The following is a 17,413-nucleotide window of genomic DNA, read 5'->3' as shown; positions in this document are numbered from 1 at the left end:
CAATCGCGCGCCGAATGGGCGGGTACATAGTCCAAATTTTACGCGGCGCGCGACGGGCCGAAACACCGAGAATGAATATCCCGGTCTCAACCGGTTCCAACCGGTCCGTGGTTGGAAGCATGAGCTTAGAGGAAGAGCACACTTGCACGCATTAAAACACCTCTTGCTCTCCAACAGTGTGTGCCGAATTAGAGCCCGACAAATAAAAACGAGACTCTTTTTTTTTGTTTTTTTTTTACTTCGTGATTATGACCCGGAATTACCGCTCTTTAAAATAAGTGTGACTCTTGTGTTGTTAGCTTAGCTTAACATTAGCCAAAGGCAGACTTGAATCATCATTGACTTTTTACCATTAGCACGCTAACTAAGCTAATAGCCTGGCTGGGAGAGTCGGCTTGTAATCACTTTTTTGGATAGCTAGAAAGAAACGATAAATGTTTCGGGCCGGTTGAAGACGAGAAACAAAAGAATAAAAAAAGGCTGCGAATTATCTGCGGAAAGCTTTTTAACGCTCGACGACAATCGATAAGTATCCAACGTAACGGTTTTTGCTTCTTTTTTTAAAATCAGCGCTTGGTGTCATCCGCGAAAGCTAACGTTAGCTCTTTTTTGCTATCGAAGGATTGGGGAGCAGTCCAAATGTGTGCCATGAGATAACGTTATACATTATTATTTTTTTAAGAAGAAATAGGAGTATTAATATTCCGGTCTTCGACTATCGGTTGACCACAACACTTGTTTTCGACGAGCGGACGGGGGACACACCAGGTAAGTTAAGCCCGATCAACAGTAACCTAACTTACCCAGCGTGGAGGCTAACGTTAGCATCCGTCGGGTTCAAAAGTATTGTGGCGTGTTTGTCTAGGAGGGGGGCTAACTAGCGCGGTTACCGGACCGAGCGGGACACTACTCATTGTAGCCGGGGTGGGGTAGGTGTAGTGGGGGGGCTGGCATCTTCATGATCTGTTAGCCCACGCATTTTAATTAGATAGAAAGCTGGTCTATCAGACGGCTTGTGTGGGTCGCAGCACTACGCGTTCCCTCACTGAGCCAGATGGGGTCGCTGTTTCACCCTCTTTTTTTTTTTAGACGATTGTGATTTATTCCAATGGGTGTCATAATTGGACCACGAGGGCTGGCTGAAGCGACAGGCCTGACTGTTGGGACACATTTCTTTAAAAGGCTGAACGAGAATAACTTGACTAACCCGCTACTAAACGCGAAATGATCACTCAACCGATTTAAATGCCCTAATTTAATTTTAATATGAACGCGTTCATTAAATGCAGTGGTGGGAGAAGCATTGAGACATGTTTTACTCCAGTAACAGTAGTTATACCATAGTATGAAAGTACTCCATTACAAGTACATTGACTCAAGTAGTATTAGCATCAAAATGTACTTAATTAATCAATGACCCCACCCAGACTGTGTGTATGTATGCATGTATATTATGTAAAAGTGTTTTAATCTCTAAGAATGCTTAATTAAACTGATGCTTTACATGTTAAAATTTGACTGGAAAATAAATGTGTAACTACAGCTACAACTAAAAAAATATAAAAATAGGGGTGATACTCAGTTTTTTTATGGTTATCGGTCATTTCTTAAGACGATTTGATAAAATGATTTAATCTAAAAGGTGCTACTTGGGTTCGCCGCAGTCTGGTCTTTATTTTATTTATTTTATATTGAGTAAACTTCAGGGAACTATTTGATTAAAAAACGCTGCTGATGGCTCACTTTGGTGTTCAGGTCATGTTTAAACATTCTGTGAATTTCACATTTTATGTTAAGAGTTTGTGTTATTTTAAATTTTGACACTTTTTGACAATTTTTTTTTACTACTGACAAATATCTGTTTCAAATATCGGTTATCTATGACCCCTAGGAAAAAATAGTGGAATATTTCCCTCTGAAATATAGTAGAGTAGAAGTATAAAGAATAAGAAAAAGGAAATACTAACTAGTTACTTTCATCCACTGATTAAATGTCACGTTGCCTAGTTTAATTAATATAAACTACTTAGTAAAACTACTAACTACTTAGTACTTTAAAGTACTTTAAAGTTATCATCAAATGGCAATGAGAGAGAAGCAATCGTTGCCAAAGAAACATAATGCAAGTAAATGAATGAGAATCTAAAATACTAACTGGTTAAAATATAAAACGTATATAAAACAATGTGTGGTAAACATGTATGCAGTGATTGCAGCTTATATGAGTGAATGTTTCAGTCATGTGGCTGAAGGTTGAACACGTTTCTCCTCCCCTTCCCTCAGAAGCTCTATGCCAGCAGAAATGACGATGTTGGCCGACCACCCAGCCAGACAGCTGCTGGACTTCAGTCAGAAACTAGACATCAACCTATTGGACAATGTTGTCAACTCCATGTACCACGACATCGGCTCCCAGGTGAGGAGGACCAGCACCCGTTAGAAGCTTAAATGAAGTATTTGTTGCTTGGCTGTGCAGCTGTCAGGTGGGACGCCTGGGTCAGTCATAGTGGTGTAATCGTAGGGGAAACGTATCTGATTAAGATTCGCCGTCTCTTGCAGCAACGAGTGGCCCAGGAAGTCCTCACCAACCTGAAGGACCACCCGGACGCCTGGACGCGGGTCGACACCATCCTGGAGTTCTCCCAGAACATGAAAACCAAAGTAGGTACCAAACGTGAACCAAAGGCGGGTTGAATTCCACATGTAAAGTGAAGCTTAACGGCCAGTCAACCCACCAGCAGACGGTTATTCTGGTAATTGTAGTCCTCAATCAAACCCGTTATTGTCCCTGGTTTATGTGTGACATCACCGGGGAGACGGCCTCAAACACCATAACATTGTGGTTGACCCCTCGTTTGCTGTTAATTAGCTCTTGATGTAAAGAACAGGTCTCTAACCTGTCTTGACTTTTCCCCTCAGTATTATGCGCTGCAGATTCTGGAGACGGTCATCAAAACACGCTGGAAGATTCTCCCCAGAAATCAGTGTGAAGGTGAGTTTGACGACATTAAGATTCAAAGGGTTTATTGTCAGACGCACAGTAAAGAAACGGGTTTGCCGTCCACAGAATGTCAAAGAATGTAGCATTTTAGTATTTAGAAAATAGATAAATGGTATAAAAACGGTGTAGTTTAAAAGGCAGCATGTGAGACATAAGTAAAAACAACAATACAACAGTGGAAATGTAACTGCAAACAGTGCAATTATGCATAATAATAATAATAAACAGATCACTGTCAGAAAAATATGCTCTTTAGGTTTTCCATGTGAAAATGCGTTGATGTATTTTCAGGCATCAAGAAGTACGTCGTCGGGTTGATCATCAAGACGTCTTCTGATCCGGCCAACATGGAGGTGACGTCTCATTAATAACGCCAACATACACCTAAATGAACTTTGTGCCCCTCGATGCTGATGTTTGTGATGTTCCCTTGCAGAAAGAGGGCGTCTACATTTCCAAACTCAACATGATCCTCGTACAGGTGAGCCTGGACATTGTTGATCGTTTGTGGGACGAAAATAACCCACGATGTGACGAAAGAGGCCGGTTTTTAATGTGGAAGTTCTTCTTCTCTGGTTTTCAGATCCTGAAGCAGGAGTGGCCCAAACACTGGCCCACCTTCATCAGCGACATCGTGGGCGCCAGTCGGACCAGCGAGAGTCTCTGTCAGAACAACATGATCATCCTGAAGCTGCTCAGCGAGGAGGTCTTTGACTTCTCCAGCGGCCAGATGACCCAGGTGAAGGCCAAGCACCTGAAAGACAGGTGAGCGACGCACCGCGACGCACTGTGACCTCTGTGGAGTTGTGTTGTTGTCGTCTACTTCTGCTGGAAAATGTATCAAATCCAGACAAGAACGTGGGCTCCGACATATTGTTACATTTAAGATATAAAACAATTAATATTAATGGTTAAAAGAATGTTTTTGTGTTTTATCCAGATCACATCCGTAGAACGTAGTTGGCCTTTTCCAAAGCTTGTAGTTTCATTTTAACATTTAATCTAAAATCAATTGAATTCTTAACTCTGGTGCGGTTAAAGGGGTCAGATTTTCTTCATCACAATGTTTCGTTGGCTCACGTTACATGTTTTAATCAGTCTGTCCTGGATGGAGGTACCCATAAAGTTTTCAAAATACTGATAAAGTAGAGAGAGGCAGGTGAATGAGAACAGAAGGAAACGTTTCAGAGTCGACAGCAATTAAAAAGAAAATACTCCTACTAATGTTAAAAAGCTCAATACAGTTTAGAGTTAGGAAACAGAACTGCAAGCCAGCGGACTGTGTTAGAAATCAGCCAAATCATTGATTGTAATTGAGTGATTAATCATTAATCTCTGGTCTTTCAGCATGTGCAACGAGTTCTCCCAAATATTCCAGCTGTGCCAGTTTGTGATGGTAAGACTGAGTCCACAACCAAGCTGTTCCCAGTGTCTGATGGCTTAGGAAGCACCACTCAACTTCTTCTTCAACTTCTTCTTCATCTCCTCAGGAAAACTCCCAGAATGCACCGCTGGTCCACGCCACACTGGAGACTCTCCTCCGCTTCCTGAACTGGATTCCTTTAGGTTACATCTTCGAGACCAAGCTCATCAGCACTCTGGTCTACAAGGTAACCCGGCTCATGCTCACACCCACTAAATCAAAAAGTGAAGCATTGATTGATCAGCTGATGACTGATTAGATGTTAAAGCATGTTGTCTTGCGACGTCTGACTGAAATCCATGAATTAAACGTGAAAAAATAGATAACTAGTGTTATGTGTAGCTCTAATTTAATTTGTCATACATTCCTGAGAACTACTCGATCCTCACTCACCTGCTCCGACGGCTTTAAACACTGTTTTTTTTTATTCTGACTGATTTATTCGCATGTTTCAGTTCTTGAACGTGCCCATGTTCCGCAACGTGACGCTGAAATGTTTGACGGAGATCGCCGGTGTGAGCGTCAACCAGTACGAGGAGCAGTTCGTCAACCAGTTCACCCTCACCATGTGCCAGCTCAAACAGGTGATTATCAAACGGCCGTTTCCTCCTGGGATTATCCCTCCCTCTGTCCTGCAGCGTCGATGACATGACATCGATGATGACATGTTATGTGTGCGACCCGCCACCAGGGGGATTTAAAAAAGCTCTGAACGTCGATCAGAAGAAGAATACATGGTTACGTAATTAGGATACAATTATTATTTCACGAGAGCTCTAGTCTGGAGGGAAATGTTTTCCAGATCACCATCACAGCCTCGAGTTCAAAGAATGCTTTCTTTTGGCTGAAAATATAGACAATATTTAAAAGGAAACAACCTCACGGTGCAGTGCAGCTTATGAAAAATACCGTCATCGTCCAAAGACTCGACGTCACACCGCAGTTAATTGATGGCAGTTTTAATTGAAGTCTAAAGGGCTGATTATGCTTCCGCGTAGTGATAACGCAACAGCAACGCAACGGCCACGCAGTTGCTTGGAGACCGTGATGGTTCTGCGTTGGGTTTACGTGTCGAAATGCAATTCAAAGCCACACCGGGAAAGGGCGCTATGTTTTTTGTAAAGACTGACCGACCGACCGAGACTCTTGGCGTATATCATCGTAAGCTTCGTTATAGCGTATTTGTTTACTTTCCGGCTTTAAACATCCACATTTTTTCAGAACTTGGTGTTTTATTTCTTTGTGCAAAAGCGACAAGGTGCAAACAATAAAACGAGGTGCAAACAATAAAACGAGGTGAGAACAATAAAAGTAGCCTTTTAAAAGTTTAAATGGCGGTGTTTATGAGTGGAAACCGGATAGCGGTCTCCAGCGGATGTAGTTAGTGGACCAATCACAGCCAAAGCCGCTGCGTTGGTGTTGCGTCGCCTCGACGCGCGTCTAGGATTTTTGGGAGGCACACATCAGGCCCTTGCGTTGGACGTAAGGGGGGTCCGCAAGGACGTAAGGGGTCCGCAAGCCCCCTTGCGTTGTCGACGCAGAAGCATAACTCAGCCTTTAGTTCATTCTATTAAAGGAAGGAATAGCTGGGAAAACAACCGTAACGTTTTATTTGCATATTTGGTGATAAGAGAAAGTAATCACTTTACGTTACGTTAATATTACGATACTTGGATTAGGTTACGGAAAACGTTTTTTCAAACAGGTCATCAGTGATTTTATTGGAATTAATTTTTAAATGAACCCTCCCACTAGCAAAAGAAACTCAACTATCGGTTCACGTTCCACCGCTTCACACCACCGACGTGTTTCACGTCACGCACTTCTCTCTGGGACGTTTCTGTAAATAACGGCGTGGCGGCGGCGTGCCTCAGACCAACATTACCGAGGCATCTTGTGTTTTTGTGATTATGTCGGAATCTGTTTAAAACCTACTATGATTACACACGAGCACGCTTACATGTGCACTCTGTTATTACACACACAAACACACACTCGGGCGGCACAGATGGAAGTTGCACTACATTTTAACTGCTGAGGAGGGGGGGGGGTAACACAGTAATACAGCCAGAGTGCACAGATGCAGAATATAAAGTGATAAAATCAGTTTTTTACAGATTAGAGCTGATATGGCTCCTCTGAGACGGTTTTCGGTGCGATATTGCTTCCGCTGTAGCCCCGTTTCATATCTGGGATCAGGCTTCGGCCGGCGCAAATGCTTTGGATATGACTCATCAAACATCTGAACTCTTGAATTTAAGAACGGGTCTCTCTGGAAACAAATCATGATGACATGCAAACGGCGCCACCTGCCTGCTGCTGCTGTCATTGTGGACAGTGGAAGAGTTTTATTTATTTATTTATCACAGGTGATGTTTTCTATGGAGGTTTATGTTATCAATGAAGAGTCATGTGACCCACCACCCTTCTTACAGTTTTTATTCTTCCACTCTTCTCAGACTCTTCAATATGATTTTAATATTTCCCTATAAATATGTTTTAAAGGGCAGGCTAATTATCCATCAATCTAATCTGAAACCTGTTTGAGGGATTACAGCCTCCTGGTCTATACACACACACACACACACACACACACACACACACACACACACACACACACACACACACACACACACACACACACACACACACACACACACACACCTGCTAAAGCTTTCTTTTTTTAATGGTCTTTTTATCCAGCATCTTGTACAATAATATTTACAACTTTGCTTACTGTCTCAGGTACTGCTGTCTCAGTGGTGACACGTTTAAATAATGCTGTTAAAATGCAAATGAGACAAAATAAAGCGTAAAATAAGTGTTGAGTTTGTGTTTTTTTGTGGCGTGGTCAGATGCTGCCTTTGAACACCAACATCAGGGTGGCCTACTCCAACGGGAAGGACGACGAGCAGAACTTCATCCAGAACCTCAGCCTGTTCCTCTGCACCTTCCTCAAGGAACACGGCCAGCTCATCGAGAAGAGGCCCAACCTGCGAGAGACGCTCATGGAGGTAGGAACGCCCAGACACTGGAAAAACTAAACACCCACAGCTCTCTAGTCATTCCTGCCTCTGCTTTAGGGTCCTTGACTCCCTTTTTTCCTGCCTCTCTCCGGTCTTTCCTTACCTGTGTTGTACCGAGTACTGCAGTGACTTTGATTTGGGACTGATTCCAGAGAGGGCCAGAAAAAATACAGATCACTGTTTCTAGAGGAGACTTGATATGTTGAGGGCAGAAAAAGCTTCCTCAAAAGTGTGCTGGAAATCCTTGAATATTAGTGTGGTGTTTTCCAGGTTTGAAAAGTGCTTGGATTTATACTAAAGGTCTATAAATGTGTGTTGTATGTGATGACATCTATGATAGAACAGAGAGAAGAAGATCTCCATATCTGAGGGACTGAAAACAGCATTTTCTGACATTTCTTTATGAAAAATGACTTTTGATGATGAACAGATGATGAAAATAGTTGGTGATTATATTTCTGTGGATCTGTTAGTGGAATTAGTTTTCCTTTCATTTGTGGTCCTTCTGTAAAAAGCTGTCTCCAAACATCATGTTGGTTGTTTAGAGGACAATAACATCTCATTTAATGTGATGAACAAGTGACAGAATAAGTAGACTGAATACTGACCATTGGATTGATACAAAGATGGAGTTTACCACAGCTGGAAGGTGCTGGAAAAGCATGGAAATGCACCTGGAAATGCTTGAAAAGTGCTTGATTTTGACTTTGGAGAAGGTGTAGGAACCCTGTATTTTACTGTAGTTAATCAGAGATCTAATAATCTCAGATGAAGCCGAGTGCACGGAGACTCAGGTGATCAATGTTAAATCAAAGTTGCACACACAAGCGATTATTGTTGCTGTGTTTAATTTTAAAATTAATTGCTCGTCCCCCCCCATCAGGCCCTGCACTTCATGCTGCTGGTGTCGGAGGTGGAGGAGACGGAGATCTTTAAGATCTGTCTGGAGTACTGGAACCACCTGGCGGCCGAGCTCTACAGGGAGAGTCCCTTCGCCACCTCCAGCAGCCCGCTGCTGTCCGACGTGCCGCCACGCAGACACCTGTACCTGCCCGTCCTCTCCCAGGTGGGACGGACACACACGCTCACACACACACACACACCCCCTCAACACACACACACACACAGACACACGCTCACACACACACACACACACCCTCAACACACAGACACACGCTCACACACACACACACACACCCTCAACACGCGCACACACACAGACACACACGTCAATCCAAAGCTGGTTAATTTACTTTTACACACGTGATGTTTTTATCAGTTATTCATCCGTCTTTGTCTCTCACCTCCCCCTTCCTCCTCTTCTTCCTCCTCATTCTTCCTCCTCCTCGATCTCTTCTTCCCCCCTCCTTCTTCTTCTTCCTCCTCCTCCTCATTCTTCCTCCTCCTCCTCCATATCTTCTTCCTTCTCCTCCTCTTCTTCCTCCTCATTCTTCCTCCTCCATCTCTTCTTCCTCCTCCTCCTCTTTGTCCTGCAGGTACGCTTGCTGATGGTGAGCCGCATGGCCAAACCCGAGGAGGTGCTGGTTGTGGAGAACGACCAGGGCGAGGTGGTCCGGGAGTTCATGAAAGACACGGACGCCATCAACCTTTACAAGAACATGAGGGAGACGCTCGGTGAGTTACTGGACGTCTGTGGTGATAAGTCAAATATGCAAATGAAGGGGCGTGGTCACACGAGGCCCAGGTGATCCGTAGTCACACAGACCCGGTACGGACTGCTTCCTGTGAGTTAGAAAGGCTAGTTCTTTCTATTAAACGTGGGGTTTTAAGGCTTCCTGTTCTGGCTCCTCGGGTAACGTGGATTTATTTTGGAAGCTTTGCTCGTGATTGTCATTAGTGTGTTCTATATTTAGATTGTTTTCACTGGCGTCAGACGGGCCGATCCAACAGGGAACTGTTCTAACCGGCTCTCTTCAAAGCCACCAGACTCCCTCCCCGGTTCTCCTCAGTCCTGCTGCTCATTATATATGCAGAACTGTGTCAAGAAATCCCTGATGAATATGAACTCTGATGAGAAACTCATTTAGATAGTCTTTTTTTTTTCTCCTTTTAGTCAGAAGGCAGCATTTTCTTTTCATTCAGGGTTTGTATGGGTGCTGGAAATCCTTGAAAATCCATGAATTTTAGTGGTGGTGTTTTCAAGGTTTGAAAAGTGCATGGATGTGAGTGACATTAGTTTTCCTTTCATTTGTGGTCCTTCTGTAAAAAGCTGTCTCCAAACATCATGTTGGTTGTTTAGAGGACAATAACATCTCATTTAATGTGATGAACAAGTGACATAATAAGTAGACTGAATACTGACCATTGGATTGATACAAAGATGGAGTTTACCACAGCTGGAAGGGGCTGGAAAAGCATGGAAATGCACCTGGAAGTGCTTGAATCTGACTTTTGAAAAGGTGTAGGAACCCTCCTTTTGGTGGTTATTAATAGCAACCAATAAAATTAGACGCAGGACGCCCGAGTTAACGGCTGATCGGTCTCCCCCTCCTCGTGTCTGCAGTGTACCTGACCCATCTGGACTACGCCGACACCGAACGCATCATGACGGAGAAGCTCCACAACCAGGTGAACGGCACCGAGTGGTCGTGGAGGAACCTGAACATGCTCTGCTGGGCCATCGGCTCCATCAGCGGGGCGATGCACGAGGAGGACGAGAAGAGGTTCCTGGTCACCGTCATCAAGGTGGGACACACAAAAACCCCAGAACATGATGCATGTATGAGTTAGGATGTGTGTGTTAACGGGCTGGGTGTGTGTTTTATATTCTCTCAGGACCTGCTTGGCTTGTGTGAGCAGAAAAGAGGGAAGGACAACAAGGCCATCATCGCGTCCAACATCATGTACATCGTGGGCCAGTATCCTCGCTTCCTCCGAGCCCACTGGAAGTTCCTCAAGACCGTCGTCAACAAGCTGTTTGAGTTCATGCACGGTGAGACACGCAGATCCCATCAGATCCCATCAGATCACATCCCATCCTATCAGATCAGATCCCATCAGATCCATCACATCCCATCAGATCCCATCCCATCAGATCACATCCTATCAGATCACATCCCATCCTATCAGATCAGATCCATCAGATCCCATCAGATCACATCCCATCAGATCACATCCCATCCTATCAGATCACATCCCATCCTATCGGATCCCATCCTATCAGATCACATCCCATCCTATCAGATCACATCCCATCAGATCAGATCCCATCAGATCCATCACATCCCATTAGATCCCATCAGATCACATCCCATCACATCACATCACATCCCATCAGATCACATCACATCACATCCCATCAGATCACATCCCATCTTATCAGATCACATCCCATCAGATTTTATTGATTATTATATTCTATAGTGTGTTTAAGCAGCAGGGGATGTTTTATTTATTGTTTTGGGGTAATTAATAATAACAATAATAGATTTTATTTGTAATGCACTTTTGATTGTTAAAAACAATCTCAAGGTGCTACAGAGTAAAACAGAATAAAAAAAACAGGTTTAAGAACGGCACAAAACGAGCACTAAATGTACTAAATTGTCATCATTAGTATTTTTTTTTATTGTGATGGCTTTTACTGGATTCCTGGAATGATTTATGACTTTACCAAACATAGAAACCACGATCTGACCAGAAGACAGCAGGAGACAAAGAAGTGCTTGTTTTCAATCCTTTAATTAACTATTTAAGCTTGTGGTTTGTGTTAAATTAACGTCCTTACTCATTCGCTGCTTGTCAGGTAAATATTTAATAAAACTGAAAACATGCTCTGTCTCATGTTTCATGATTTATTATGATTATTTTAAATTTGATTGGTTCTTCTTCTTCTTCGCTCAGAGACCCACGACGGCGTGCAGGACATGGCATGTGACACCTTCATCAAGATCGCCCAGAAGTGCCGGCGTCATTTTGTCCAGGTTCAAGTGGGCGAGGTGATGCCCTTCATCGACGAGATCCTCAACAACATCAACACCATCATCTGTGACCTGCAGCCACAGCAGGTCAGACCGTCTCGCTGGACTCGTACGGGTGCTGGAAATCCTTGAAAACACTTGCAGTTTAGTTAGTCAAGGATTGAGAAGTGCTTGGATGTAGAATAAAGGTCTATAAATGTGTGTTGTATGTGATGACGGGGCTGGAAAAGCATGGAAATGCACCTTGAAGTGCTTGGTTTTGACTTTGGAGAATGTGTAGGAGCCCTGACTGATGTGTTTCTGATGGTCTCTGCAGGTGCACACGTTTTACGAGGCCGTCGGCTACATGATCGGGGCGCAGACAGACCAGGCGGTTCAGGAGCTCCTGATAGAGAAGTACATGCTGCTTCCCAACCAGGTGTGGGACAGCATCATCCAGCAGGCCACCAAGGTGAGGACGCCACCAGGAACCTCAGTGTTCTCATGTAACGGTCTGTAAATCCCGCCATAACGCCCGCTCTCTGCTGCAGAACGTGGACATCCTGAAGGACGCGGAGACGGTGCGTCAGCTGGGCAGCATCCTGAAGACCAACGTCCGAGCCTGTAAAGCTGTGGGTCACCCGTTCGTCGTCCAGCTGGGACGGATCTACCTGGACATGCTCAACGTCTACAAGTGTCTGAGTGAAAACATCTCCTCGGCCGTCCAGACCAACGGTGAGCTCCTGCTCCGTTTATTCACTGGACTGGTAGTAGATGCCAGTAATCTTTAATGAAGCGTTGATTCATGGAGGATGAAAACGGAGCTTATTCACAGGAATGAAAGGGAGATGCCCGTCTGTGCTCTGACGACGTAATTAAACCCGTCGGGAGCCTTTTTTATGAGCGTATTTAAGACCGGGACTCGGTCCAGCTCACACAGCGAGTATGTGAAACAGCAGAATGGTTTAAATGAGTTTATTATCCTATTACTAAATATAATTTAGACATATGCACTTCTTTTTCATCATGTAAAATAAGAGTTTATCTACACTGTTTTTTTACATTACATTTTAAGTTGTGTATTACATTATCCAACAATTTTCTGCAATGTTTAATTCGGTTGGTTGTATCGGTGTTTACCAAATTTTAGAAAGCAGAAAACATTAAATTCATATATTAATAAGTTGATACGAAGTGTAAACTTTGCTGTATTTGACCAGGATCACATCATTTGGGACCTAGTTTTTCTTTGTGACTGCTGGATGTGTAGCCACGCGACCAGAACCCGTTCTCTGCATGGTGTTCTTTAACTTCCTGATGTTGTGTCTGCTGGTGCAGGTGAGATGGTGACCAAGCAGCCTCTGATCAGGAGTATGAGGACGGTAAAGAGAGAGACGTTGAAGCTGATCTCAGGCTGGGTCAGTCGCTCCAACGACCCTCAGATGGTGAGTCTGCTTCTTATATTTATATTTTTTTCCAACAGTTGATTCTTTCAATGGGAAAGCTTTTAAATGTGTTATATTTATATCTGTGTTTATCATGACTTTTAGTTTTTTTTTAGCAGTTGAGCAGCTCATAAGCATCGTTTATATTCAGAGTTGCTGCTGCAGCAAACAACGGCTACAATCTTATTAAAAAAATAAAATAATGATTTTTTGGTGGATGTGTTGTCGATGTGGTCCAGGTGGGAGAGAACTTCGTGCCCCCCCTGCTGGAGGCGGTGCTCATCGACTATCAGAGGAACGTCCCGGCTGCCCGGGAGCCCGAGGTCCTCAGCACCATGGCAACCATCGTCAACAAGCTGGGAGTGCACATCACGGGAGAGATCCCCAAGATCTTCGATGCCGTCTTCGAGTGCACTTTGAACATGATCAACAAGGTCTGTGTCATTGTAACCGTTGCTTAGCGACCGCTGGGATCACTCGCCGCTACAAAGCTCACAGACCTTTTCCTCCTCCTGCCAACAGGACTTTGAAGAATTCCCGGAGCACAGAACCCATTTTTTCTACCTCCTCCAAGCCGCCACCTCCCAGTGCTTCCCGGCCTTCCTGTCCATCGCCCCGGCCCAGTTCAAGCTGATCCTGGACTCCATCATCTGGGCCTTCAAGCACACGATGAGGAACGTGGCCGACACAGGTCTGAAACCGCCATCGAGCCCGAGAGCTCACACAAACACAGAAAAGGCTTTATCATTTTATTTTAGTTTTTATTCAGCCAGCCAAAGATTTCACTATTTAGAGATAAAAAAAAAAGTTTGCTTTTACTCACATTTAAACTTCCCACATTAATTAAAATAGATGTCTGGAAAAGACGTCCTCAACGTTTGGTTATTTACATAATAATAATAATTAATAAAACACAGGAGCAAGTCATTTGTTTGAACTTTCTCAGTTCACTAAAATAAGTTTCTGAAAAGAATCTTGATTTAATATTTGATGCTGCCTAGTGGGACAGTTTGATCTGAATTCACAAGCTGATTGGCTGCTGCGTTCGACCTCCTCCGCTCTGATTGGTTGGTTTCTTTCGGGCATGCAGGAGACTAAAAGGAGGCGGAGGAGTCTTGATTCTCATGTGCTGCTGACATGATATCGTGACAGTTTGAGCAGATATTGTGCAGCTTTAATGTGTGGGGCGTTCCGGTCTGATGCGTCTCCGTGTCCCTGCAGGTCTGCAGATCCTCTACACGCTGCTGCAGAACGTGTCCGGAGAGGAAGCGGCGGCGCAGAGTTTCTACCAGACGTACTTCTGTGACGTCCTGCAACACATCTTCTCCGTCGTCACGGATACCTCTCACACCGCCGGTAACGAGACTTAACAGAGAGTTAACAGCTGGGACTTTGTAGGGGAATGAATCATAGCCTCTTTTTAAAGTTCCAAAACTCTAAATATTGTTTTTAATATATATATCTCAAGTTTGCTATATTTTATGACGACTATTATTAGGTTAACGAAGAAATCAATTTATTTGAAAGGGGATAATATGCTGATGAAAAAAAAAATCACCTTTTTGTGTGTTTTCCTATTATTTCTTTAAGGGTATCAGAAAGGGTGAACATTGTCTCCACATTAAAAGGGAAATTGAAGCTAATTACATAAAACGTTAAATGTTTTTCAAAATAAGACGTAGTGAAATTTCCGGTTGCAAGTACAGGAATAAAGTAAAGAAAAAGAAAAGATAAATAATGAAAATAAAGATGACTAAATTAATAAGTTAAAATTCTACATTTTAAGATCATAAATCTACAAAAGAAAAATGTCTGAGATTATAAAGTCAAATTTTTGAGTAAAAAAAAGTTGATCAAACCTTCCGAAGTGAAGCGATGGAGCTCAAAACATTTATTCTCATAAATCTGTGGATTTTTGTTATAAATATGTCATAAATGTACCACTCTGTGAAGCCTTAAGTTTCATATTTCATATCGCATTATTTTTTACAGACAATGCCGTCGTACATATTTCCTCTCCAGATTACACTTTCAAGAATAAAGATGGGGCGCTCCTTATTTTCTCAATGACTTTATGAATATGTAAATAAGATATATATAGCCATCTGTGATGTCCTATAATGATGTTGACCGCGTGCTTCCTGTCCTTAGGGCTGACCATGCACGCCACCATCCTGGCCTACATGTTTAACCTGGTGGAGGAGGGGAAGGTCAGCGTTGCTCTGAGCGCCGCCAGTCCGGCCAACAACCAGGCACACATCCAGGAGTACATCGCCAACCTGCTGAAGACGGCCTTCCCACACCTGCAAGAGTAAGTCCACTTCTCACCACACGGGGGCGATGAAGCCAGCCGCCAGTGTTTTTTCCGTGAACATATTTGGTGCTTTTTCATGCAAGACGATTCACCCAAATACGGGGATTAAAGGAATAATTAATGGGTCTTTAAGATCTGTTACTTCTTTGTACTCATTCTAAACATCTTTTTATTTCCTCATGTGTGGCTCTGTTTGTTTTGTTTATATACCCACATTTTTGGTATAGTTTTTGTTCTTTTATTGATATATTTTTCTCTTGCCTCTTTGTAATTGTCCATAAATGTATCGTATGTGTTGTGTCGTCTTTGTTATCCTCTAAACAATACATTTAAAAATATTGGACTGCAGAGAGGGCCGACTGTAGATGGAAAGCAGCAGGTTGAGACTCCTCCCGATTCGTATGAAGTGGTCGTTTATGAAATGGGAGTTCATAAGAGGCGGTGTGACATTTCTGCGCTACGTTAGCAGACCAGCAGCTAACCCGCCTGTCTTGTGTTCAGTGCCCAGGTGAAGGTGTTCGTAACGGGTCTGTTCAGCCTGAATCAGGACATCCCCGCCTTCAAGGAGCACCTGAGGGACTTCCTCGTGCAGATCAAGGTGAGTGTCGTTAATGAAAACCTTATTCTAAACCACATGAGCAGTCAGGGAAAGCAAGAAATGAGGACTTTCTGCTCTGCGCTGCGTTAACGTTTGAATGGGATATTTGAGTAGAGGGGGTCTTTTATTAGTTTATTTAGTTGATGCTAATTTCCATCTGTTGTGTAAGTGATGATCACAATAAAGTCTGGTAGTATAATGCTTCATTTTAACAATGGCGGCAGCTCTTAGCTGGAAGTCATGGCTCTCAGAATCATTTCACTTCCTAATGGAGAGACTTTGTGGAAACTCGAACGGAACGCTGACAGTCGTGTGTTTGCTCCTGCAGGAGTTTGCCGGCGAGGACACGACAGACTTGTTCCTGGAGGAGAGGGAGACGGCACTGCGTCAGGCCCAGGAGGAGAAACACAAGCTGCAGATGTCGGTGCCCGGCATCCTCAACCCTCACGAGCTGCCGGAGGAGATGTGCGACTGAAGCGGCGGCGGGCGGCGTGTACAAAGACAGCTCTGATGTGTGGGGGCGGGTAGGGGTCAAGAGAGAGCAAAGGACGCTTCCTGTTGATATGTTGTTTTCTTTTCAAGTGTGTTTGTGTGTGTTTGTGTGCGCGAGTGTGTGTGTGTGTGTGTGTGAGAGAGAAAAGAGAACAAGGGGGCCATAGGAAGGACCCCAGCACTCGGTTGTACGTCGACCAAATTAATGTCAATATGTAAATGAGAATCGTCCCCCTGACGCCCCTCAATCCTGGCACGTGTTTCTTTTTTTCTTTTTCTTTTTTTTTCTTGCACACTTATTTTATACAAATGATTTTGTGTGTGTAACATGCCATCGCTTTGTTAATTCTTTTTTGCTAATTAAAGCTTTATGTTTGGCCACATGGTTCTTTTACACCTGCATGAAGTTGAAAGAGTTCAAGGTTATTTTTTAATTCACCTCCTCTCCTATTTGTTAATATGTAATATATAATGTTGAGACACTTGCGATGGTTAGTGGACAGATTTTGCTCCGGTGTCAAAGTGCCACGTGCACGGCGCAGGACGAATGTGATGCTCAAGGGGGTTCAACACGTACTTCCTTGCTTCCTTTGTTGTCTGTTTATTTTTTTTATTTTGGTTTGTCGGTGTGTTTGTTTTTTTTATTTTTATTTCACTCTGGCTCTCTGAGTCGAGTCGTGACCGCTCTGCGTTTGGATGAGAAAGGAAGGCTGTGTGCATATCATCCTGTTTGTAAAGCTGTCTTAGTACTCTGAGAATATAAAGTTGGCTATTTTTACAAAAAAAAAAAGTGTGTGTGAGTGTGTGAGACTGCTTCTTCCGAAAGCCTTGGAGGATTTACAGCGAAAAACCTGGAAGGGACGAAGAATGTTGCGGCTTCCTGACATGATGACATAAAGTCTAAACTTTAAAACTTTAAAAAAAATAAATGTGAGTTACGTTTGGCTGCTGATAAGAGTTAGTTACCTTTTTTCAGGGAGTTGTTCCCAGACTTTGCTGTTACTTTTTTTTTTTCCAAAAATCAGAAACATATTTATAACCAAGAAGAATTTTACACCAACGAGGAATTTGTCTTGGTGAATAAGGTGCATACATGGAGAAAATAATAAACTAAACAAACAGTGACTATAATATATACTATATAAACATAACGGACATAAAGTGAGAGATGGCTGAAGAGTTGTACAGGAATGT

The 17,413-nt window shown here is 43.3% G+C and overlaps 1 protein-coding gene across 1 annotated transcript; it reads left to right on the top strand.

Moving 5' to 3' along the window:
- Window positions 1-116: 116 nt before the first annotated feature.
- Window positions 117-16,203, top strand: xpo1a (exportin 1 a). The gene is made up of 25 exons (XM_084005857.1): window positions 117-768; window positions 2,284-2,416; window positions 2,560-2,661; window positions 2,920-2,992; window positions 3,293-3,354; window positions 3,438-3,482; window positions 3,585-3,766; window positions 4,349-4,397; window positions 4,492-4,611; window positions 4,880-5,008; window positions 7,280-7,438; window positions 8,334-8,516; window positions 8,947-9,085; window positions 9,975-10,156; window positions 10,247-10,403; window positions 11,315-11,478; window positions 11,708-11,842; window positions 11,922-12,105; window positions 12,709-12,815; window positions 13,055-13,249; window positions 13,338-13,506; window positions 14,037-14,171; window positions 14,967-15,126; window positions 15,631-15,727; window positions 16,056-16,203. Exons 2-25 carry the CDS (start codon window positions 2,291-2,293, stop codon window positions 16,200-16,202), a joined length of 3,201 nt encoding a protein of 1,066 aa, XP_083861983.1. The 5' UTR covers window positions 117-768; window positions 2,284-2,290; the 3' UTR covers window position 16,203.
- The last annotated feature ends 1,210 nt before the right edge of the window (window positions 16,204-17,413 follow it).

Source organism: Eutrigla gurnardus (assembly GCF_963514095.1).
Source record: "Eutrigla gurnardus genome assembly, chromosome: 3".
Classification (NCBI taxonomy): domain Eukaryota; kingdom Metazoa; phylum Chordata; class Actinopteri; order Perciformes; family Triglidae; genus Eutrigla; species Eutrigla gurnardus.
This window is presented reverse-complemented; position numbering and strand designations above follow the sequence as displayed.

Excerpts from the sequence above, each read along its gene's own strand:
- xpo1a (XM_084005857.1), top strand. The coding sequence starts at position 2,291 with ATGCCAGCAGAAATGACGATGTTGGCCGACCACCCAGCCAGACAGCTG. Across the intron at positions 2,417-2,559 it reads ACCACGACATCGGCTCCCAG|CAACGAGTGGCCCAGGAAGT; the intron begins GTGAGGAGGACC and ends CGTCTCTTGCAG. Across the intron at positions 8,517-8,946 it reads ACCTGCCCGTCCTCTCCCAG|GTACGCTTGCTGATGGTGAG; the intron begins GTGGGACGGACA and ends TTTGTCCTGCAG.